The 25,391-nt window shown below is 40.4% G+C and overlaps 1 protein-coding gene across 4 annotated transcripts in view; it reads left to right on the top strand.

The window, feature by feature from the left end:
• The window catches only part of LOC129695557 (lysine-specific demethylase 4C-like), a 324,943-nt gene that overhangs the window by 117,126 nt on the left and 182,426 nt on the right, over nucleotides 1–25,391 (top strand). For all 4 annotated transcript variants that reach the window (XM_055632624.1, XM_055632625.1, XM_055632622.1 and 1 more), the window contains exon 9: nucleotides 24,533–24,738. In XM_055632624.1, coding sequence (XP_055488599.1) covers nucleotides 24,533–24,738 — 206 coding nt within the window. The remainder of the gene's footprint in view (nucleotides 1–24,532; nucleotides 24,739–25,391) is intronic.

The following is a 25,391-nucleotide window of genomic DNA, read 5'->3' as shown; positions in this document are numbered from 1 at the left end:
AAACTTTAATTCTTAGTCCCCTAGCTGGTCGGAGAGGCGGGGAGCGGGCAATGCCTTACCGGGTCGCCGTGCAGTAAGCTCCAGAGCGCTGTGGCTGCCGATTCCCAACATCCTGGGGCTGCGGGCGTCCGGCCGCGGGCGGCGCCGGTTGGAGCTCCGACCCCGGCAACTCTACCCCTGGCTGCGCGGCGCTCCAAATCCAGCGCCGCCCGCAACCGGACGCCTGCAGCCCCAGCTCCGCGATGTTGGGAGTCGGCGGCGACAGCGCTCCGGGGCTTACAGCACGGCAACCCGGTAAGGCATTGCCCGCTCCCCGCTGGTATCCCAGTACTGCTTACCGCTTTAAAAGGGCGGCACAGTGGCACAGTTATTAGAGCTGCTGGCTCAAGGGCCTGTCCCACTTTCACAACCTAATTCACGACCGCTGACGAGGTCGTAGGTACGTCGTAGCATGCTAGTCGTAGTTACTCGTGGTATCAAGTAGGTCGGGGCATTTTTCCAGCATGATGAAAAATGTCCACAAGTAATAAAGGTCGTAAATTAGGTCGTGAAAGTGGGACAGGCCCTTCACAGCGCCAGAAACCAGGGATTGATGGTTTCTTGACCTTGATTGCTGTCTCTATGGAGTTTGCATGTTCTCTCTTTGATTGTGTGAGCTTCCTCTGGGTGCTCCAGTTTCCTCCCAGATCTCAAAGACGTGCGGGTTTGTAAGTTAATTGACTCTGTAAATTGCCGAAAGTGGGACAACATCGAACCAGTGTGAATGAATTATCGATGTCTGGCATGGACTCAGCGGGCCACAGGGCCTGTTTCCATGCTGTATCATTAAAAAAAAAAGAAAACTTGAAGCATTGTTCTCAATTCAACCATTTATTAAAACTAGGAACTAAATGGACCATTGTGAGGGTATTAAGATGTCATTATCTGGATACCTGGTTAGTGAATGCCTGATCATTTGTAAAGCAGAACTTTGCTTGTGGGTGCCCTGCTGTGAATATTTTTCTGAAGTTTCTACTGCAAATTAATTTTCAGTATGTGGTCTAAAGTTGATTTAATTGTGCGTTAAGGATTTGAAAGAATATTGATCTAGTTGGATATAATGTTCAGAAGAGCTGAGAATACATGAATTTGACTTAGTGATATGTTGAAAAAGAACAATCATGAGGGCCACGATGCCATAAAATGCTTCATAACTAAAGAAGTACTTTTAAAGGGGGACAAGTATATCATATTGAGGGCACTGATAAGCCTCTTTGTGGTTGTATTATCAAACTGGTTGGAAACATTGTTTACTTTTAAGGTTTAATGTAATACAACATAAATTAAAATTACTATTGATGTATCGAACCATTTTTGTTAATTTTCAAGCAGAGCAGACACTAGATCAAAAAACACTACAGTTAATTGAAAAGCAATTGCTCAGTTATGCAGGTTCAAATTTATCCTTTTCTCACATGAAATTGTTTTCATGAGATGGCACTCTTACTACTTCTGAATGGCACATGTTCTTTAAAAGACTTGCCATTGTTTCAAATTTGTGCACTTAAACCATAACGTGCCCTTGATTGTCATTCAAATTTAATAAAAATTGCATTTTCATTGCCCAGGAAATGTTGTAATGTTGATGTTCTTTAGCTTTAAGCGATTAGATGTCAAGGTCAGAGAATAAATTTGCATACTATTGAAATTTATCTTGTTTTGGGCTTCCTATAGAAGAGTAATAATTGAATAGCTTAATGGTTAGAATGTTAATGGAAGGTAAAGGCATAACAATCAAATCTTGCTAAATGTTATTTTTTTCCACAAAGTCAGCATGGTAGCTGGCAGTCAGTTGGAACTTTAATTTCTTTGCATCATTTGGCAGAAAACAATTTTTGTTGTTAACGACACAACTAGGGTTGTGTTGGGAATTCAAATACAGAAATTGTAAATTCCTGTCTTTCCAAGCAAGTTTTCTTCACTATTCTTGTGAAAATCATTTAGTGAAAATCATTTAGTTATACATATTAGTGAGGCCTGGCATACATGGCTGGACCACTGTATTAGTACAGCTGATGCACATGCCTCATTGGGGTGTATGAGCATTCTGTCCGGGGCAGCAATGACTGATCATATACCTGTTGCTATGACAATAAATGTTGAACACATACCTGTGGTATCCAGAGATAGAAATAGCTTTAATACAGAAAAACTGGACTGGGCAACGCTTACAAAGGAAGACATCCTAGCCTATTATGCCCATACAGATAAATCCTTAAGCAATATTCATCTACCTAGAGATGCAATAATATGTAGTAATGTTAATTGTAAAGATATGAAGCATAGGAGAGATATCTGCTCCATGTATAATAATATAGTAAGCGCCTTATATGTAGGCAGTAAACCCTACTGCAAGCATAAAAATAAGACACATAACATCAGACCTGGCTGGAATAAGTATGTAGCTGAGTATCATACTGAAGCCCGTGAAGCCACCAAATCATGGGCTATGGCAGGTAGACCCAGACAGGGGCCTGTGTTTGAGCACAAGAAGCTCACTAATGCAAGGTATAAGTATGCTGTTCGCTTCATCTGTAAAAATGAGCAAGCTATGAGGGCTGATTCCATGGCTAAGAAGCTGCTAAGTAACAATGCTACAGATTTTTGGAAGGAAGTGAGAGCTCTTAGCAGTTGCAAAACATCTCTACCATGTACTGTAGATGGAATCTCCGGAACAGCTAATATCGCGGAGTTATGGCGACAACATTATAGCACTTTATTCAACTGTGTCCAAGGTGACTTGTATAGGGTGGACAATATTGAGAGTAATGACTCGATGGTGATTATGTCACATGAGGTGTATCATGCCATGAACAAGCTGTCCAACAACAAAGCAAGTGGCTTGGATCATATCTCTGCTGAACATCTTAAGTATGCGAGTATGAGGATAGCTCCTCTCCTAGCTATTTGTTTTACTGGCTTTATGATTCATGGCTTGTTACCAGATTCAATGTTGTCTGTCCTGTTAGTGCCGGTCATTAAGGACAAAGCTGGCAAAGTAGGCAGCCTAAATAATTACAGGCCCATAGCTTTAGCCAGCATATTGTCAAAAGTCTTAGAAAGAGTTCTGCTGGATAGAATAAATTAGTTTGTTAACTCCACAGATAACCAGTTTGGCTTTAAAGCTAAACATGGCACTGACTTATGCATATATGCCCTAAAGGAGATTGTAAACAAATATAGAGGCAAAAACTCTTCAATCCTTATGTGCTTTATTGATGCTTCCAAAGCCTTTGACCGTGTTAATTATAGAAAGCGGTTTGGTAAAATGAGTCAAAGAGGGGTGCCTGAATACATTGTTAGATTTCTGGCCTACTGGTATGCCCACCAGACTATGCAAATAAAATGGGGCAATAGGGTCTCAGCCCCATTTGGGGTTAGCAATGGTGTTAGACAAGGGGGAATTTTGTGCCCAGTCCTTTTTAATCTATATATTGATGATCTGTCTAAACAATTGAAAGCCTGTAACACTGGGTGCGTGGTTGGTAATATTTTAGTGAACCATATTATGTATGCAGATGATCTTGTGGTCTTTAGTCCATCTAGCGCTGGTCTCCAGCAGCTCCTTACTATATGTTCTGTGTATGGTGTGGAACATGACATTAAATATAATGCTAGTAAGAGTGCTGTTATGGTCTGTAGAATCAAAGAGGATAAATGCCTAAAATATCCTGATTTTAAATTGTCTGACAACAATCTTAGTGTCTGTCATAAGATAAAATATCTAGGGCATATTATTACAGAACAAATGACAGATGATGAGGATATTTATAGGCAACGACGCATGCTGTATGTACAGGCGAATATCCTCTTGCGTAAATTTGGTGCGTGTGCAGATGTGGTGAAGATGTCGCTATTTAGAGCATACTGCACACCCCTCTACACTGCTCACCTGTGGTCGAACTATTTAAAGACAACTATGCAGAGACGAAAGGTGGCATATAACGATGCCATGAGAACACTGCTAAGGCAACCTAGATGGTGTAGTGCCAGTAATATGTTTGTGGCTGCAGGAGTCAGTACTTTAGAAGCTATCCTAAGACACCACATGTATAAATTCATTTGCAGGATAAATGACACTAAAAATGTGCTTATTGTGGCCTTGACAAACATAAGGGTTAGCACTACACGCTACGAATCCCAGCTGTGAAGACACTGGTATCGTTGTCTCGTTGTAGGACATTGATCATCTTTTAATCTGGATTTTTAACTTAAGTATTGTGGGTTTAAAAAATATATAAATTATGATGTTTTTATGTGATATACCACGATTTTATATATATTTATGATATTTGATATGCAATGCATTTTTAATGTAATGTTGCCCCTTGTCTGGACCTTGAGTCCGTAATAAAGTTTATTATTAGTATTATTATTAGTATTGTATTTATGTTTAATACAATTGAGCTTTTGTTAAATGCAGAATATTTTTGAATATATTTGTATTTAGCAATGTATTTAAATTATCTTTGAACTGGAAAATAATGAAGATCTGGAAACTGTTGACAAATATCAAATTATTGAAAATGTTTAATTGGAAACAATTTCATTATTGACTTTTGCATTAAACACGTCCCCTCATACTGTCTTTATTTTAATTAAACTACAATATTAGCAGTTTATAAACTAAATAGTTTCATAAATGTGCAGAGTGAGGGGAGGGGGAGGGGGGACACACACACACACAAAAACTTTGAGTATAGGTCCTCCCCACATTATGAACACCCAGCTTATGTACAGCCCATTCGAACGATTTAATCTTTTGGAGACTGGCCGGATGGATTTACCGACTGTTGTGGGGCTGCAAGCATATTATGCTGGATGGCAACTCAGTTCGTGGCAATATCTGAATGGTTGACTTAAACATCCTGGTTGGCATATGGTTTATTTTAATACATTTCCAGACAGCTGCATTTCCGTCTTACAAACCATTTGGGTTGCGAATAAATCTCAGAAATGTAACCTGGCGAGGACCTGATTGTATCCTTCAATCCAAGTATATTTTATTTGGTGGTTATTCATGCATGCACTTAATTCATTTATTGGCCTACGTCATTTCCTTTGGCACTGCCTTTCTTGAAAATGCACTGTTGCTTGGAATATGGTTCCATGAATAACAAGATCTGTCTGCTGACTTCCCAAGTAACCCTTTGTTAATGGAGACACAAGGAACTGCAGATGCTGATTTTCAAATCATACACAAACTACTGGAGTTAGTCAGTGGGACAGGCAGCATTTCGGAAGAACATAGATAGGTGACGTTTCGGGTCAGGACACGTCTTCAGATTGAAGATTGGTCCCGACCCAAAACGTCACCTATCCATGTTCTCACGAAATGCTCCCTGACCCACTAAGCTACTCCAGCACTTTGAACCTATGCTAATAGCTTAGTTTAGAAGTGATTGTGGTCAATATCAGATGGAGAAGGTTAGATCTGTTTCCATTCATGTATTTGTTCAGTGCAGCCAAAATAGTTATATTCAGAAGATGAGAACCAATGGTGATATATTGAAGCATCTCTGTCATCACCTGCTAATGGTTACTCAAATTCTAAATTGTCATTTTTATTCCCAGTGCAATAACACATTTATTCTGTGGGTGGTCTGATGGTATGCTTAAGTTTAGCTATGTAACAAATACTTTGCCATTATTTTATGATTTTTATTTTATTTCCTGCTATCATGAAGCTGTAAGAATTGTTTCCAGTTCTTTTTACAATCTTATATACAAAATATGCCTTACAATTCACGTTATTAATGTAAACAAGGCTATTCTAAGATCAGTCTGTGAGCCTGCATTTGTTCATTCATTGTTTGATGTTTGGATAATTTTCAACCAATATAGAGGTCGGATGGAAATAAATCATGAGAATATCTGAGGGTGAAACCAAAACAAAAAAAATCTCACCAGAATAAATAGAAAGCTGAAAGCAGAGTAGGAAATGGCAGCAAATTGGCGCAGCTGCAGAGTTGCTGCCTTACAGCACCAGAGACCCGGGTTCAATCCTGACCGCGGATGCTGTCTGTATGGAGTTTGTACATTGTCCCTGTGACTGCGTGGGTTTTCTATTGGTGCTCCAGATTCCTCCCATGCTCAAAGACGTACAGGTTTGTAGCTTAATTATAACAACTAGAGAGCAATGCTGAACTACTACCTACCTCATTGGAGACCCTCAGACTATATTTGATTGGACTTTACTGACTTTATCTTGTAATAAACGTTATTCAAATTTTTCCCTTTATCATGTATCTGTAAACTGTGGATGGCCCAATTGTAATCGTGTATTATCTTTCTGCTGACTGGTTAGCATACAACAAAAGCTTTTCACTGTGCCTCGGTACACGTGACAATGAACTAATTGACTTCAGTAAAATTGTCCCTAGTGTGTGGAATAGCGTTACAGTACAAGACATTGCTGATCGGCGTGGACTCGGTGGGCCGAAGGGTCTGTTTCTGCTCTATATTCCAAAAGTCTAAAGAAAATAAGAGTTAGTAATGTCTGCAGATGTAGATGAACTTGTACAATCTAAAACTATAGTAAATATACCAGTTGGATTTCATTTCCAAAACACTGCTGTTGGCTTTTTATGTAAACATATGTAAACATATTCCTACATCCAGTTCAATAAATGTTATTTGTTAAAAATTTGCAAATAGGACATGAAGGCTGTGATATATGGAAAGCAATTCTCAGCTTGTTGTAAAGCATTACATAATTTACTGCTTATGGCATAAAAGAGGCAGCGCATTTTCATGTTCCATTCCCCCTTATCTTTACCTTCAACTTATTTTCTCTCGCATGTCCCTCAACTTACCCCAGATTCTTGCTTTTGCCAAATGCATCTCAGACTAATTTATAGTAAGCTGTTATCCTTCCAGCATATTGATTTAGGAGGAAACGGGAGCACCCAGGGGAAAACCCGCACAGTCACAGAAAACATGGCTAGTTGGCACCATCTTAAGCAGTGCCTAAGGTCATAATTGATCCTGGGTTGCTTCCATTGTGCTGCCCATGGCAAGGATTTGTTATCTTCTAAAGTGTACAATCTAAAAGCAGAGCACCCAGCATACGTTTCAGGTACTGATGGATTTGTTTGTTTTTTTCTTTGTTTCTAGTGCACACGTCAGAAGTAATCCATTTTGTGGCTGTGTAGAACAAAGAACATATGAGTAGCAATTCTGGTACAAACCAAGGTCCTGCCCTTCTGAAAACAAACTTAATTAGGAAGCCTAGACCGTGGGATCAAAAAAGAGAGACATTTATGCACCATGCCAAGCTTTGTTTCAGTTGTTTCCTATTAGGTTTCCTGTGTAAGTCATTGCTATTGGTTTATCATTGTCACATATATCAAGGAAGAGTGAAAAGTTGTGTGTTTGAGTGCTATCTAGTAAAATCGTACTATACATGAGCATAACCAAACCATATACTAGTACAACAGGTAGTGCAAAGAGAAAAACATCCAGTGCAGAATATAGTGTTACAGCTTTATAATGTTACCACAAAAGTGCAGATAAATGTCTGAGGTCCCCAGTGAGGTAGGTTGGGAGTTCAGGACGACACCCTAGCTTATGAGAGGACTGTTCAATAGTCTGCTAATAATGTGAAAGAAACGGTTCCAGAATCTGGTGGAATGTTCTTTCAAGCTTTCCTATCTTCTGCCCAATAGAAGAGGGGTGAAGAGGGAATGACTGGGATGAAAATAGTCTTTGATTATGTTGGCTGCTTTTCCAAGGCAGCATGTAGCATGGATGGAGTTAATGGGGGAAGGAGGTGAGTTCATGTGGTACACTGAGCTACACCACAACTCAGCAATTTCTTACTTAGGCAGAGCTGTTGTTAAACTAGGCTGTGATATATCCCAATAGGATGCTTTCTACAGTGCATCTGTAAAAGTTGGTAAGAGTCATTGGAAACATGCAAATTTCCTTAATCTTCTGAGCAATTAGAGGTGTTGGTATGCTTTCTTCATCGTAACTTAAATGGGTTTGGCTCAGAGACAAATTGTTGGTGATAGTTCGCCAAGGAACTTAAAGCTTTCGAGTATTTCCACTTCAGCACCGTTGATACTGACTGGGGAATGTACACCTCCCCGTTTTCTGAAGTGAATAATTAGCATCTTAGCAAGTTATACAGAACAAATATGATAATGCTTATAATTTTCCTTCTGGCTACACTGTGCATTTTGGGGAGGGTGAACAGATCTGTTTAATATTTCAACATTTATCAACAAATACTTAATATTTTGCTTACCTTGAAAGTGGCATCACAGGTAGATAAGGTGGTCAAAAAGGCTTTTGGTACATTGGCCTTCATCAATCAGAGTATTCATCAACTGAATAAAGAAGTTGGTAGGTCATATAAAATGTCGGTGAGGCCGCATTTAGAGTAATTTGCTCAGTTCTGGGCACCATGTCAGGAAAGATATTGTCAAGCTGGAAAGGGTGCAGAGAAGATTTACGAGAATGTTGCCAGGACACGAGGGCCTGAGCTATCTGGAGGGGTTGAACAGGCTAGGACTCTATTCCTTGGGGCGCAGATGGATGAGTGGTGATCTTATGGAGGTGTACAAAATCATGAGGGGAATAGATCGGGTAGACGCACAGTCTCTTGCCCATAGTAGGGTAATCAGGATCCATAGGTTTAAAGTAACGGGAAAGATTTAATATGAACCTGAGGAGTAACATTTTCGCATAGGTGGTAGGTGTATGGAATGAACTGTTGGAGGAGGAAGTTGAGGAAGGTACTATCGCAATGTTTAAGAAACACTTAGACAGGTACATGGTACAGGATAGGTTTAGAGGGATATGGCCAAACGCAGACAAGTGGTACTAGTGCAGATGCGATATGATGGTCGGTGTGGGCAAGTTGGGCAGAAGGACCTGTTTCCACACTGTATGACTCTGACTGTATAACTCCATAACACCAATATCCAGGTTCTGTACATTACCTATCTCTTAGATTAGTTTGCTTCTAATAATATTTGCATTAACAGGATTGTGTGGGGGGGGGGGGAGAGAGGGGGGGGGGGGGAGGGGAAGAGGAGAGGGGGGGGGAAAGAGGAGGGGGGGGAAAGAGGAGAGGAGGGGGGGGGGGGAGAGGTGGGGGGAAGAGGAGAGGGGGGGAGAAGAGGAGAGGTGGGGGGGAAGAGGAGGAGAGGAGAGGGGGGGGGGAAGAGGAGGGGGAAGAGGAGAGGGGAGGGGGGGGAAAGAGGAGAGGGGGGGAAAGAGGAGAGGGGGAAGAGGGAGGGGGGGAAGAGGAGGGGGGGGGAAGAGGAGGGGGGGGGAGAGGGGGGGGGGAGGAGGAGAGGGGGGAAAGGAGGGGGGGGGGGAGTGGGGGGGGGAGGGGGGGGGGGTGGTGGAAAAGTCGACTGCGAGCGGCGGGCGGCGAACAAATGACTGGGGGGGGGGGGGGGGGGGGTGGGGGGGGGGGGGGGTGGGGTTTTGTGTGTTGTGGTCGGGGGGGGGGGGGGGGGGGGGGGGGTATGTAACATGCAGCGCGCGTGGAAAAAAAATGCCCAGCAAGCTGCGCATTGAAAACACTGCGCAGCGGGCTGAGAGGAGCAGAGCCATTGTGACGTCATCAGCTCGTTAGCTTTAAAAAATATTTCATTTTTGTGAACAATTTTGCGAACAGTAACTCAAGAAATAATGAATCAAATTTTCAGATGAGGCGATTTTCGAGATCATGAGGTAAATCTCTATTGGAATATGTAAACATTTCACCGTTAGCGCGTCGTGTTTTCGAGGAAATGTGAATCACAGGCAAACAACACACGCACGCGCACACACACACACACACACACACACACACACACACACACACACACACACACACACACACACACACACACACACACACACACACACACACACACACACACACACACACACACACACACACACACACACACATCCACATCCACATCCAAGATCAGAGTTTTATAATTATAGAGATAGATAGATAGAAGATAGAAGATAGATATATACATATAGATAGACAGCTATAGATAGATAGATAGTCTTGTATTAATTATATATTTTCCCCTTTCATTTGACCTCCCAAAATGTAGCACTCGCACTTGCTCGGATTAAATTCCATCTACCGTCTCCCTGCCCGTTTCTAAAGGATTGTGCAAAGATTAAGACATTAAAAAATCATCTTTCCATTTGGGTTTTGCTTTACATTTTAAGGTTCAGGCATTTCCCTGCATACATGGCCATTTTCTTTGCCATTACTTTGTCAGCCAAAAAAAAAATTCCAATTGTTCTTCTATGTAACTATACTAAATTTAAAACTGTAAAATGATGGATTCAAGAAGGTTGTTTTGCCACCAGAGAAATAATTTTTAAAAATCCAGTATGGAAATGCACGTTATTTCAGGAATTAACATATTATGCCTTTCTAAACACAGTAATTTTATATTAAGAAAAGTAGTTGTTTCAGTGTACCAGGGTGATTAATTTTAATGGTGATTGTCCTTCAAATTTAAAAATACTCTGACCCTTCTAAATTGTTGATGCGGCATGTTGATTGTAGGCAAGTGGATTAAAAAAAAATCCATCACCTCATAATCAAAAGAAGCATTTCTGTGCACCGGAGCAGAGTACACTATGGTGACACCCAGGATAATGGTACCCAGTTAGAGTCGAGTAGTCATTCATCAACGTGACTGTAGGCTATTTTTCTCAGCAGTTTTTATTTTAGCTTCTTCCTCTTCCATTATTTTCTTTCCAAATTAATGTGAAGTTCAAAGACAGTGATTGCTGAGTTTTTGTATTCTGGTGCAGTAAACGTACAGAGTTTCATCCATGATCTACTGCATCATTCACACCAGCAAGCCTCTAAATGTATTTTTCTCTTATTGCCTTTCACTTTTATTTTGCCCATAATATGTTCAGAGATAGCAGGCTAAAAATAGGGATAAAGGGAATGTATTTTGATTTGTAGGATGTGACAAGTAATGTTGGTAAGAGATCTTTACTGACTTTTCAATTTTTTAATCACATACATCAATGGCCTGGTTGGAAGAATAGGGCATTGCAAAACCAAGTTTGCAGATGACCGAATTATAAAGCACAGTAAATTGTATATAACTGAGAGCAGAAACTTGCACAAAAGTCGGTTCTGTGAGTCGGTAAACAAACGTGATGGAGTGTGAGTTAAATAGTACAGGATTCAAGAAATGACACTTGAACATTCTGGTAAATGGTACCTATACTCTGATGACATTTTGCTGCTTAAAGCTGAATCAGACAAACAAATGTAATCGAAAGGACTCATGGACTGGTGGTCTTTATCAAAAATAAATTTGAATTCACAAGTGGGGGTGGGTCAGTTGTAACAAATCTTGGTGAGACCTAATCTGCTGTGCAGAACCTGAGACACAATTATATCAGAAAGACGTGTAGACTTTCATTAAAATTATTCCTGGTTTCAAAAAGGTAGGCAATAAGAATCAGTGTATTCCATTACGTGCTTGACGTGCCTTCTAGATATGGGAAAGGTTTAGTGATATTAGGCAATGAGCCACTTGACATAGGTCGCCTGGCCTCTGTTCAACTTTGAAAGCAGGTATTTATGTGGTTGCTCCAATTGGATTTTCTGGATGATGGTGACAATGGTTGGCGACTTAAAAGATTCAGATTCAAAGATTCAAGATTCAAACTTTATTGTCATTGTGCAGTGTACAGTACAGAGACAACGAAATGCAGTTAGCATCTCCCTAGAAGAGCGACATAGAATATGAGCAATAAATAAATATATTTACGTGCATACAGTCAAAGTAGTGCAATTATTATTTTTCCTGGTGGAAGGAGTGTCCGAGGGAGGGGGGGGGGTGATTGGCAATCATCGAAGTACAGTGTTGAGTAATGTAACAGCCGCAAGGAAGAAGCTGTTCCTGGACCTACTGGTCCGGCAACAGAGAGACCTATAGCGCCTCCCGAATGGTTGGAGAGTAAACAGACTGTGTTTGGGGTAGTCCACTCGAGATTATCATTGCCTGGCTCTTGTTTGATTATGTAGGGAGCAACTACAGATGCTGTTTTAAACTAGAGACAGACACAAAAACTGTAGTAACTCCGCAGGTCAGGCAGCATCTCTGGAGAAGAGGAATAGATGCTCCTGTGATGCTGCCTGACCCACTGAATTACTGCAGCTTTTTGTGTCTGTCTTGTATGATTGTAGTGTATTGTACCAAATGTATGTTAGACTTTCTTTTCCTCCAACATGTGACAGACCATTGAAATGAGAGTAAGAGACCATGGATAGACAGGTCAGAATGTGAGTGAGATGGAGAGTTCAACTGATAGCCAACTAGAAGGTCATCCTTGTAAACTGAATGAAAAAGTTCTGCAAAGCAGTAATCCAATCTGCTGTTAGTTTCCCCATTGTGGAGAAGACAGCGAGATGTGTACCGTATCCACTATGCTATATTGGATGAGGTACATGGAAAATTTGTTTGCGCCTCGATGCTGGAAAGAGAATAGGTAAAGTGTCAGTAGTTGCAAGTCAAGTCGAGTTTATTGTCAATTGCACAAGTCCATTGAAATGAAGATACTGTGAATGTTTTATTTGCGTCAGCGTCACAGGCACATAGACTGAGACAGCGCACAAAAGCTTACATTATACATAAATTACATACAAATTCTACAAAACAGTGAAATGAGAAACTGCAACAAAAAAAAAACAAGACATATGTGTAAAATACAATTGGAAACCAAGTCCATGGTAGTGCAAAAGGTGGCCTGTAGTGTTCCGTTGCCAGGATAGGTAAAGAGAGCCACCGCTTAAGAATATTGAAAGGGGAGATGACTGTTTCTGCTAGAGTGTCATCATTCTGAAGGTGCAGAATTTAGATTGATCGTGTTTGGTGAGCTGGAAGGCGATAACAAGATAAACTGTATTCTTATTCTGGTGGGAGAAGAGATGTCCAGAACAGAAATGCAGGAAATGGAATAGATATGGTTGAGAGCCTTTTGGTGGAGGGGAGAGAATGGCGAAAGCAAATGGAACAGATCTTGGAACCACTGATGTAGAAAGTTTCATTTTCAGAATGGATACAACAAAGCATTAAAAACTGCGAGAATGGAATTGAGTCCTTTGAGGAAGCAATGTGCAGGTGTTGTCAAGATAGATATGTGATTCCATAGGCTTGTCAAATATTATACTGGATTGTCTATCCCCTAGGAATTTCTTTGTAAGAACAGGATTAAAGATCAATATAAATAAACATTTATCTGCAGTAACTTCAAGGCAAACCATCTTTACTATTTTGTCAATCAGCGCCATACCTTTTTTTATTTGCTGAGGAGCATTGTTATCGAAACTGCTCTTAATATATTTTGGATCTTGCATTACCCAGAGGTTGCTTCCTATCTGCTATTTTAGTTCCTTTGATTTGCAAAGTTTGACCTAATCAAAATGTAGCTATTTTCATGCCAATAAAATGTTTTCGATGGTACACAAAAAGCTGGAGAAACTCAGCGGGTGCAGCAGCATCTATGGAGCGAAGGAAATAGGCAACGTTTCGGGCCGAAACCCTTCTTCAGACTTCTTCAGGTCTGAAGAAGGGTTTCGGCCCGAAACGTTGCCTATTTCCTTCGCTCCATAGATGCTGCTGCACCCGCTGAGTTTCTCCAGCTTTTTGTGTACCTTCGATTCTCCAGCATCTGCAGTTCCTTCTTAAACAAATGTTTTCGATGGTTGTACATTCCATGTCATCCAATATAATAAATAATATGTTGCTCTGATGTTTGCAAAAATGGCAAAGATTTAAAGATCGCATGGATGAACTCCAAAAATTGTTCATCCCTTTCTGGCGAAAAAAAAGGGAAATCAAGGATAGTGTTAAATCCAAGAAAGAAGCATATACATTGGCCAGAGGAAGCAGCAAACCAGAGGACTGGGAGAAATTTAGAATTCAACAGAGGGGGACCAAGGGGTTAATTAAGAGGGGGGAAAAGAGCATGAAAGAATGCTTGTAGGGAATATAAAAACTGACCGTAAAAGCTTCTTTAGATATGTAAAAAGGAAAAGATGTGAAGTGAAGACAAATGTAGGTCGCTTACGATCAGAGACAGGTGAATTTATAATGTGGAAACAAGGAAATGGCAGAACAGTTAAACGAGTACTTTTCACTTCATTAAGGAAAACACAAACAATCTCACAGAAATACTAGGGGACCGAGGATCTAGTGGGAGGGAGGAACTGAAGGGCATCCACATTAGTTAGGAAATGGTGTTAGGTGAACTAATAGGAATGAAGGCAGATAAATTTCCAAGGCCTGATGGTCTGCATCCCAAAGTACTCAAGGAGGTGGCCCTAGAAATCGCAGATGCATTGTTGATCATTTTCCAATGTTCTATAGACTGGATCAGTTCCTGTGGACTGGAGGGTAGCTAATGTAACTCCACTTTTTAAGAAGGGAGGGAGAGAGAAAACGGGGAATTATAGACCAGTTAGCCTTATGGGCCTGTCCCAGTTAGGTGACTTTTTAGGCGCGTGCAGGAGACGCTGCGCTTGCCACATAGTCGCCACATGTTCGCTGGTGGTCTCTGATGAGTCTCCTTCATGGTCGCGAGGAGTTCCCGCGTTCTGGGAACTAGTCGCGTCCTCAGTATGGTCGCCTTAAATTTTTCAACACGTTGAAAAATGTTCTGTGACCAAAAATTGGTTGCCATGGAGATAATCAATAATCCTGTAGTTGTACGTGCAGTTGTAGAGGGGTCGCCATGTAGTTGTAGGTCAGGCATGTGCCGTGAGTACGTCACGGCAGTCGGTCGGCTTTTTAACAAAATCTTAAACCGCGCATGTGCAGATTGTTCTCTCCGTAAAAAATAAAAATAAGTAACAATTTAATTTTCCCAAGGCGTCTAAACCTCCTTCATTTTTTAATTACTGAATGGGTGGGGGACGGAGGATGAAGGCAGGTGGAGAGATGGTGGCAAAAACGGGAGCACACCGGGACGTTGAGTCAGTTGTCATCTTATTGTATGACAATACTTGTTCAAGGGACCAATAATATAATTTGAGTTCCTTTCACAGCGTGTGGAGAGTGTGCCAGGGGTTAAAGTTGCGGGGAGGGCAGGAGTGTTGAGAAGGCGGGGGTCGGAGATCTTGTCAGACTCACTCACCGCTGCTGCAGCACTCCGGGCACGGACAGCAGAACTGGCCGCCACATCCGGGGAAGGAAGCAGCTCGGGTGGCTGCGAGTGGCCGCCGGGACCCGACAGCAGAACCAGCTGCCACTTCAACATCTTCTGCCGGCCTGCTCACGTCTGGCAGTGCTCTCACCTGCCACTTGCTGGCTTCGCTCATGTCCCACAAATAACCTCAATTGGTCCCTTGAGCGCGCTGTCGGAATTTAAGGGTTTGCGGGAAGCGGCTGACATGAGTGAGGCCGGCGAGCGGCAGGAGAGAGGTTTTCAGACGGAGTGCATTGCCAGAGGTGAGCGGGGACTGGCAGAAGGGCTAAAGGAATCAATGAATATGGGGAAATAGCAGGAACAGATTTTGGATGATCATATTGAATCGCGGTGCTGGCTCGAAGGGCTGAATGGCCTTCTCCTGCACTTATTTTTCTATGTTTCTATGTTCTATTTTTCTATGTTGGTTTAGTTGTTAACATTTTTTGATACTGATATTTTCAATAATCCTGTGTTTTTCTTATTTGTTATATCAGGTATAATTATTTTCTATTCGCCCTATACTATTTAAGTTTCCAAATGAAAACCATAGTTAATTGCCATTAATTGAATTACTGGCATATTTTATTCAGCACTTTAATCAATATCTGGATGTATTAAATGCATTGAGTTCAGGCCAAATTTGAATTCAAATCAAACAATGGTATAGAATAGGACATAACTGCACATAAATACATGTAGAGAGAAGAATTCTCTGCTTTCCCACTTCTGTAATCCTTGATCGACATATTGGAAAAATGAATTCTGTACCAAATTAAGTTGACATAATGGAATACGTGCATAATATGCACTGAAAACAGATAGTTTTTGGCAGAATTTTATAACAAAAAGATGAGATAAGATTTCTACAGATGTAGGACCTCCAGTTAAGGTTGGTGAGCATCTAGGCAGCTACTGTTAACCTGCATTGATATTTCCCTTATTGACCAACCATTCTGACTATTAGAAATTTTTTAATACGATTTCGATATTTGGGGTAGTGTCATTTTGTTCATCATTTTGCCATTCCAAGGGACAATGTTCTACTTCTCTCCATATCATTGTCTATATCTCTTGTATCCCTTTCCCCTGCCTAGTCTTCCAATGAATTAAACGGATTCATCTGATGTATTTTACCGTGGTTATGACTCATCAATCAACTTCAATGTTTTTGTTGCCATATTCCAGAATGAAATGCAATTGGAATGAGTACTTAAATTTGAATTCATTAGGTTGTTAAAACAAAATATATATTTATTGCTGTATGCAGTTGCAATGTTCACATGGGATAATATTTGCCAAGATTATCCTCTGGGCAGTGGGCAAGTGCTATAGACCTGCACGGGAAGATAGATGCTCCCGCCCCCATGAGTCTCGGGCAGATTGGGCTTGTCAGCCTGGGATAGCAGTCCCTCTAGGAGAGGGAAAACTCTGATTTAAAACTTCCACTGCTTTGTGGCCATGTCCAGACTTGGAAAAGGCTCCTGGAGTAAACCTCAAGAAAATCCGGAGTCGGAGCCCCCTAAGGCAGTTCATTGTTGTCTACAACCTCACTCTGGCAGCTCATGCGACGGCTCTGGTGCCAAACTGTAACGGCCCTCCTGTTCATTTGGCTCGATCAGCGACGTGGAGAGAGGGGACGTGCTGCATGCTCAACAGCCTGTCCTCCATATGACATCGCCCCAGGCTTGTATCTGACCACACATCACCTGAAAACTAGGATGCATCACCCATGGTCAGTCATGACCAAAGGGGGCCCCACTACTAGCGTTTTCTAACGTTTTATTTGGTGTTTGGTTTAAGGTTGGTATGCAAGACATTAATAGGAAAACTTAATCACAGTTCATTAATGTTTTAGTCTTGCACTTGGTTATCCTCCTTCTCTCATCCTATGGTTTTCTTTTCGATATCACCGTTTTTATCTTAACTATATGCAATAATACAATTATTTTATTGCTTTATACTTCACCTTGAACACAGTTGTAGTTTGTTGTTAAATTAAAAGCCTTACATTTGGTTTCAATCATTTTTAACCATTCACAGCTGACTTGATTTGCAAAGTCATCGTATCAGCATTTTGCTTACCAACCCTCTCAAAGCTGACCAAATTTAACAAGAACTGATTTTTAACATAATCATATATTGATAGTATTTTCTGTTGGGTTCAAGTGTTATTTCACATGGTAAATTGATCAGCAAGCTTATTTTCCTAGTTTGATTTCATGCATGATTTATTATTGCTTACTGTTCAAAATAATGTAGACATAATCAATAACAATCTTTTGTCGTGATAATATTTCAAAAGTTGGTGCTGAACATAACTCTTGATTGTGACTTTTAAAATGAGTTGTTTTTAATTTTGGCTTTACAAAACGGGTTTAAAGAAATTGAACCTGCTGAAACGAAGAAGGAAAAAAATGGATTGCTGATAGATTCATGATGTTAACATTGTTTAAAGCATTTTGATAGCGTGATTGAAAGAAGAAAATACTATTTCAGTTCAGAAAATTGTATTAAAATATCCACCCAAAATAAAGTTCTGGATGTTTTGCACTGAAATCAGATTGAAATTCTTTAGCTTGTTAGTCCCATACTCTGCATGTCAAGTACGGGAAGAACTCAGCGAGTCAGGCAGCACCTGTGGAGGGAATGGACAGGTGATGTTTCAGGATTCTGGATAAGGCTCCCAACCCAAAACATTGTCTGTCCATTCCTTCTACATATGCTACCTGACAAGCTGAGTTCCTCCAGCACTTTGTTTTTTGCTCAAGATTCTAGCATCTGCAATTTCTTGTCTCCTATACCTCTACTGAATTAAAAAACACCACCAGAAAGCAGGTCAGATATCATCTGTATAGGGAGAAACAGTTAAGATTTCAGTACTATAATTTAAAAAAAGATGATTTTCATTATTATTATTATATCAATGTGGTACATTCTTGCTGCACAGGGTTTTTGACTGGGTTACTGTGGTTGACTTGGTTAACACATTTTTAAACTTAAAATGGAGGTTATTTGTTTATTGATTATTTGTACTTGTACTTTCCAGTTTGATTTGTTACAAGTCCAGTGTTAACTATGTCGGATCAGCAATATTAGAATATTGTGGGTAGACTTTGAGGCATCAGAGGAAAGGACGGCTAACGCTTAGCAACCTGAAAAATAGGTTCAATGCAACTCGGGTAACCATTGTTGCTGCATTGACCTGAGCTGTATCTAAAAAAATAATCATAGCCCAAGGGTTTTGTATGATGTAGTCAAGTTACCCAAGTCATGCCCATGAAACAGCTGAGAAAATGTTGTAGGAAGGATCTGCAGATGCTGGTTTAAACTGAAGATAGACACAAAATGCTGGAGTAACTCCGTGGGACAGGCAGCATCTCTGGATAGAAAGAATGGGTGACGTTTTGGGTCAAGACCCTTTTTCAGATTGAAGAAGGCGTTCAACCCGAAATGTCACCAATTCCTTCTCTCCAGAGATGCTGCCTGTCCCGCTGAGTTACTCTAGCATTTTGTGTCTAGACAGCTGAGAAAGCTTGAGATGACAGCAGTACACCTCCAGCTTTGCTGTCTGTCAAAACGTTCTAGTTTTTCAAACTTCTGAATATCTTTCTTCCCCCACAGCCAAAAGAAAATTCCATTCAAGTGATTAAACTTGTGGCTCCTGTGACATGTGTAACTTGCTACAGGATCTATAAGCTGATTCCTCAGCATGAATCCTGAGGAATCTCAATACATTTGTGCATCTTTGCTGATTTCCATGTGGAGTCCAACAGTGATGTATGGTGACATGTTTTCCAGCAAATACCTGCCAGCAAATTCAGGACATGTGCACTGAGATTGTAAACCTCTGGTTGCTGACAAATAGAAGGCTTAATTGTGATAATTTGGTGATAATGGAACAGATGGAAAAACTCAGGAAAAATCAGATTGGAGTCTGAAGAATGGTCTCAACCTGAAACGTCACCTATCCATGTTCTCCAGGAATGTAGCCCAACCCATGATTTACTCCAGCACTTTGTGTCCTTTCGTGTATTAACCAGCATTTGCAGTTCTTTGTTTCTACATGCAGGAAAAAGTGTCTTCTTATAACATCCTAATTTTAAATTAGTCTTGGTAGTAATGGTAGAAGATAATCTTTATTATTGCATTGTTCTTTGCCATTATGTCATAACAGCAAACAGTGTTGTCGATTTTAACTTAGTTTCCAGAATTGTGGTTTGCAGAATCCATGAGGCCACAATTGGATCAGCCACGATGTTACTGAATGAGAGAATAGGCTCAAGGAAAAATTTGGCCTACATTTGCTCCTGTCTGTTTTAATTATTTCATGACCTTCTCCTCCAGCTTTATCGACTCACTTAAATATTAGTTTTTTTTTCTGGTCTTTTAAACCTTTCTGTTTTAAATTGTTCTATGCGTGGGCATACGTTCCCTGAACTCCCAAGCTCTGCAAAAAACATTGCTCTGATCTTTCATATCTCCTATTCAATCCCTCCCAGTTTAACCAAGGTTTGTGTCCAACAATCTGTCTAATGTATCTCTCTGTCACTTGGTGTCAACGTTTATTTTGTAGGTTTTCCATGAATTGAGCCATTTTACCACATGATTTTTTTTTCTATACAAATGTAAGTTGCTTTTTCAGAGTTGATATTCAATTGCAGTTTGTATGCTATACACGAGCTACTGTGACCCAGGATGAACAGAAAGCAGCTGCAGTTTTTTAATTAAAAAGAATATGTTGTTTAGGAACCAGGCTATATCTATGCAGCTTCCTTATGGTGTTTAATAGGAGCATCAGGGCCCACTGAGAAAATTGAATGGTGGCCATTACTTGGTAAAGGAAGCTATCAACAAAATTATAAGGCTCCTGAGATGCCAGTATACCAGTCATCATTATGAGAGCTATGAACTATTAGAAAACAGCTGCACTTTTGATCAGTGAGGTACGTCAAGTAGAAATCTGCATATTCGTTGTGAATCTAATAATTGCCTGAGGTACCATCAGAAAAAACCCTTGGGCCAAATCCTGGAGCAGTGTTTAGTCATGGATTTGGCAGTGGACATTGATTAAGTGTTAATTAAGCAACAGTGATAAATATTTAAAAAAGTATAAAGGATGATTTGTTTATGTTATTATATCAGTTACTAATGCCTCCAATAAATTAAATTGCATTACTATTCTCAAAAGAGGAAATCCCAACTACTTGCTGATGTACTCAAATGGGGAATGGCAGTTTCCATGCTAAGGACAGAAGAATTTTATCAATGAATATAGGCTTCATATCACCGTTGAGAAGAAATCTATTTGAAAATGCATTATAAAATGTGCTAGCTATGTTTGTATTCATCTACTTCATTTATAAAACGTGCTTGTAGAAATAGAAACACATAATGTATGTGACGGGTTTCGGCCCGAAACGTTGCCTAATTCCTTCGCTCCATAGATGCTGCCGCACCCGCTGAGTTTCTCCAGCACTTTTGTCTACGTTCGATTTTCCAGCATCTACAGTTCCTTCTTAAACACATAATGGAGATATGCTAGCTGTGAAGAATTGTGAACAGCCTTTTTTATTACATGTTTGTATTATGGTAGCAAGAAATAGAATTTTATGTCCACATATCTTTTTCTTTTCTCATAAGAACACTACTTATTCCAAACATTTATTTCCACGCTTGCTTTAGGTTTATTATTGTCACATATACTGAGGTACAGTGAAAAACTTTGTTGGTGAGAGATCTGGTCTTTGTGATGGACTGTGCTACATCCATAAAACTTTTCAGTTTTGAAATTGAAATGTTTACTGTTCATCTGAATACATTATTATTAATATCTAGGAATGTAGGAAGGAACTGCAGATGTTGGTTTAAACCGAAGATAAACACAAAAAGCTGGAGTAACTCAGCGGGACAGACAAGCATCTCTGGAGAAAAGGAATAGGTGATGTTTCAGGTTGAGCCCCTTCTTCAGACTGTCGTTTCAGGTCGATACCCTTCTTCAGTCACCTATTCCTTTTCTCCAGAGATGCTGCCTGACCCGCTGAGTTACTCCAGCTTTTGTGTCCAACTATTAGTATCTAAATGTAATAAAATTAGGCAAAAAATCTAGACGCATTGTCATTGTGCCATTTGGTTTCATAATTTTACTATATTGACCTTTAGACACTATTTAAAACTCTTTGGAATGTTCAAATTTATTTTCCAAACCATGTGTAAGGTTGAACCGAATAAGACCACTACCACAATTTTTAGCTGAATGAGTGTGAAAGTGAGAAAGGACCATTGAATTCATCGAAGTTGCTTTATGATCAGTGGCTTGTTTCTGGTTCTGATCTGTCCGATTATTTGATTCCTTTCGAGAATGCTAATCCCACATCTCTGGGCACTGGGAAGCTGTGAGAAATGAATTCCCTGTTATTATTTTCAATATTTACTGTATTTCAATGTTTATGCCAAAATCTTCCATGCGCCAGATTTTGTTCTGTGAACCAAACACAAAGTGCTGGAGGAACATAGCAGGGCAGGCAGCATCTATGGGGGCATTCGATAGGTGACGTTTTGGGTTGGGACCCTTCTACAGATTGTAGGGGGGGGGGGGGGGGGGGGGGGGAGGGGGAGAAGAAACCTGTAAAAGAGGTGGGGACAGGACAAAGTCAGGCAAGTGATTCAGTCTGAAGAAGGGTCGCAACTCGAAACGTCACCTATTCCTTCTCTCAGGAATGCTGCCTGTCCCGCTGAGTTACTCCAGCATATTGTGTCTACCTTCTGGCAAGTGATATGGAGGATACAGGTGAGGGCGTTTGATTGGGAGATGGGTGGATAACTAGACAAAATGGTGTCAGATAAGGACAGAAGAGGAGTGAAATGTAAAGCCAGAGGGAGATATATAGGTGAAAGGGGATGGAGAGGTGGTGGGGAAGGATAGTGAGATAAAGGCACTGGGGTGTGCGGGAACAGGAAAAAGAGAAGCTGCTACTTAAAATTGGACAATACGATGTTTACTGCGTTGAGTTGTCAGCTATCCAAGCAGAATGTGAGTTGCTGTTTCTCCAACTTCCATGCGGCCTCACTCTGGCAATGGAGGAGGCCCAGGACAGAGTCATTGGTATGGGAATGGAAAGGGGAGTTAAAATGATTAGCAGTCGGGAGATCCAGCAGGCATTTTGCGCTTGGTCTCGCCGTTGTAGAGGAGCTATGTTGTTCTGTTGAATATGCTTCTTCTGATAGATAGACAACTAAATGTTCTTATATTAGACTGCTTAAAATACAGAAACTGTTGAAGGTTCTGATTACGCTATTAAGTGCACTATTTCATCTCTTGACTGAATAAATTGCCCATTCCTTACTGCAGATCACTTTGGTTTGCCAAACCCTTTCCTTGGTTGGCTGATTTGCATGGAGTCATGTCCAGTAGAGCAGTATATTTGATTACTTTTATCTTTAAAGAACTTGCTTCTCTGAATGTCTTTTGAATAGAAATTGTATTTTGTAAAATTAACATCATACTTTTATATCTCCTGTTCATAAATTTATTATGACCTCCAAGTGACAGCTTACATCGAGTCTTTGGAAAAAAGAACTAAGAAACCAGAGATGCGCAATCAAGCAGAAATTCCCATTGAGCCAACAAAATGGAGAAATGATGTGATTATAACCTTAGCCAAAGGGAGAATTTAAGACAAATTAGAAAAATATAGAGATGCAGAGATGTGAAAGGAACATTTCTGAGCTTAGTTCTGAAATGTGACGGTGGTTGAAGGAAGTGAAGAAAGCATAACCGGTTAGAGTTGGAGGAGTAAGTTTTACAGAGTTGGTGGCAATTTACATAGAAAGCATAACCGGTTAGAGTTGGAGGAGTAAGTTTTACAGAGTTGGTGGCAATTTACATAGTTTGAAGCATTATCTCACCAAACTCACTTGTCTCCAGGTTAGATGGATGATATTTATTTGGTGCAGGCAGGCATTTGGCTACTTTCAAATGTGCCCTGTTAAACTAAGAAGCATTCATATTGGGATTTGATATAAAATAGACTGTTAATGTAGGGCTTAATGAACAGATTTATTCAAGAGGGAGAATGAGGGGAGCGAAGAAAATGGAGCGAAGAAAATAGGCGACGTTTCGGGCTGAAAACCCTTCTTCAGACTGAAACGTCGCCTATTTGCTTTGCTCCATAGATGCTGCTGCACCCGCTGAGTTTCTCCAGCAATTTTGTGAACGTTGCATCACAACTTGGTTTGGCAATCACCCTGCGCAAGTCTGCAAGAAATCAGAGTTGTAGTGTAGCCTTGTCTATCATACAAACCAACCTCCTTCCCTCTCCCATTGATTCCATCTGCACCTCGTGCTGCATCAGTAAAGCAGGCAACATAATCAAGAACCCCTTGCACCCTGGTCATCCCCGCCTTCACCTCTCTTGTGTGGGAAGATATGAAAACTTGAAAACACGTAGCACCAAATTCAGGAACAACTTCTTCCTTGCTGTTAGCAGAGTACTCAATGAACCTCTCATAAGCTAAGGATGTGGTCCTGATTTACCAATCCTACCCCATTGTAGCTCTTGGACTTTTTTTATTTGCACTTTGTCTACAATTTTAACACTGTTACACTATATCACTATATTTTGCAATCTGGCTATTTTTCTCTTTACACTACCTGCTGTACTGTATGGCTTGATTGTACTCATGTATGGTATGGTATGATCTGACTGATTGACACACAAGGTTTCGCACTATATTTTGGTACACATGATGACAATGCCAATACACTATTCTTGTGCAGACACTTCGTGCAAGGAGTTGCCCGTTGAAATACTCCAATTTTTCAGCTATGGTGCTCAGTAATGATGAGTAATTTAAATAGTCCTGTACTTGCCTGTGTTCATAAACTACTTGTCCACATTCATGAGGAAGAAACGACCAAGTATGGCAGCCACTGTTAGATAAATAAATATAGTTCTTATTAACAAAATAATTCAATATATGTTTCTTCTCATCCAAATATTGCATTTTAAGAATTGAAATTGTAAAAAGGATATAAACAGTAAATGGATTGCATCAGTAAAAGTAATTGTGAAGTTGGGCAATTGCAAAGAGAATTAAGTTATTTTTCCAAAATCCTGAGAAGGAAAGCCCAGGGTGTGAGTCAATTATCTCACTAATATGGTTGAAGCATAATTCCCTGCTGATAAGTGCTGACCACTGTGGTATGAAATTGCTCTGATGGATCAAGAAGGTCCACCTTGAGAATGGCGTGAAAAATAATTTGGACAACATATGTGATTGTTAATGGATTTTTTTCTTTTCTTAGTGCACTTGTCGGAAAGACATGGTCAAGATATCTATGGACATCTTTGTAGAAAAATTTCAGCCAAGTAGATATGCACTTTGGAAACAAGGAAAGGATGTTCAAGCCATCGATCACACAAAACCCACCCCTGAATCAACTCCCGAACTGGAGATTTGGCAGAAACAAAGAAAAGTAATTCAAAGGAAATCTGGAATGCCCATGAAAAGGTAACATATTCAACGCAATTAACTTTGAGATGTGGGTTTGGTTTAGGAATTTAGCAGCAAAGACTGATAGCTAATCTTCTACAGGGTGATGGGTGCCTGGGAGGCAGATACAATATTGTATTGTATATCTTTATTGTCATTTCCTGAGTATTCACATACCCAGAGGAAACAAAAAAACGTTGCTCAACCAGTGTCCATTCAGTGTGCATTAAAAATAAATAGAAATAAAAATACATATATCATGAACAAATTTCAACACTACTAAACATTCAACAGGCGTTCCGATCGGCAGCGGCACGACAGTGACTCTGCTGCAGTGTGTCCAGGTTGGTGGTTGGTGCGCGATACTTTGGCAGGGGGCAAAGTCCGTTTAGCAGTCTTATAGCCTGTGGGAAGAAGCTGAGGAGCACCAATAGTGGTGTATAAAAGGCTCTTAGATAGACATATGGATATCTAGAGAATGGAGGGATATGGATCACAAGCAGATTAGGTTATTTTATCTTGGCATCGTTTGGCACACACATTGTGGGCCGACTTGCCTGTTCCTGTGTTGTACCTTTCTATGTTCTTATAACATCTGTGGAAGTATTTTCATTACTATGTCACTGTGTTGCAACGTTAAATCGGCATTTGGGATATACTCTTGATAATTA

Source organism: Leucoraja erinacea, chromosome 3 (assembly GCF_028641065.1).
Source record: "Leucoraja erinacea ecotype New England chromosome 3, Leri_hhj_1, whole genome shotgun sequence".
Classification (NCBI taxonomy): domain Eukaryota; kingdom Metazoa; phylum Chordata; class Chondrichthyes; order Rajiformes; family Rajidae; genus Leucoraja; species Leucoraja erinaceus.
The sequence above is the reverse complement of the archived record's forward strand: the minus strand, read 5'-3'. Positions and strand labels throughout refer to the sequence as shown.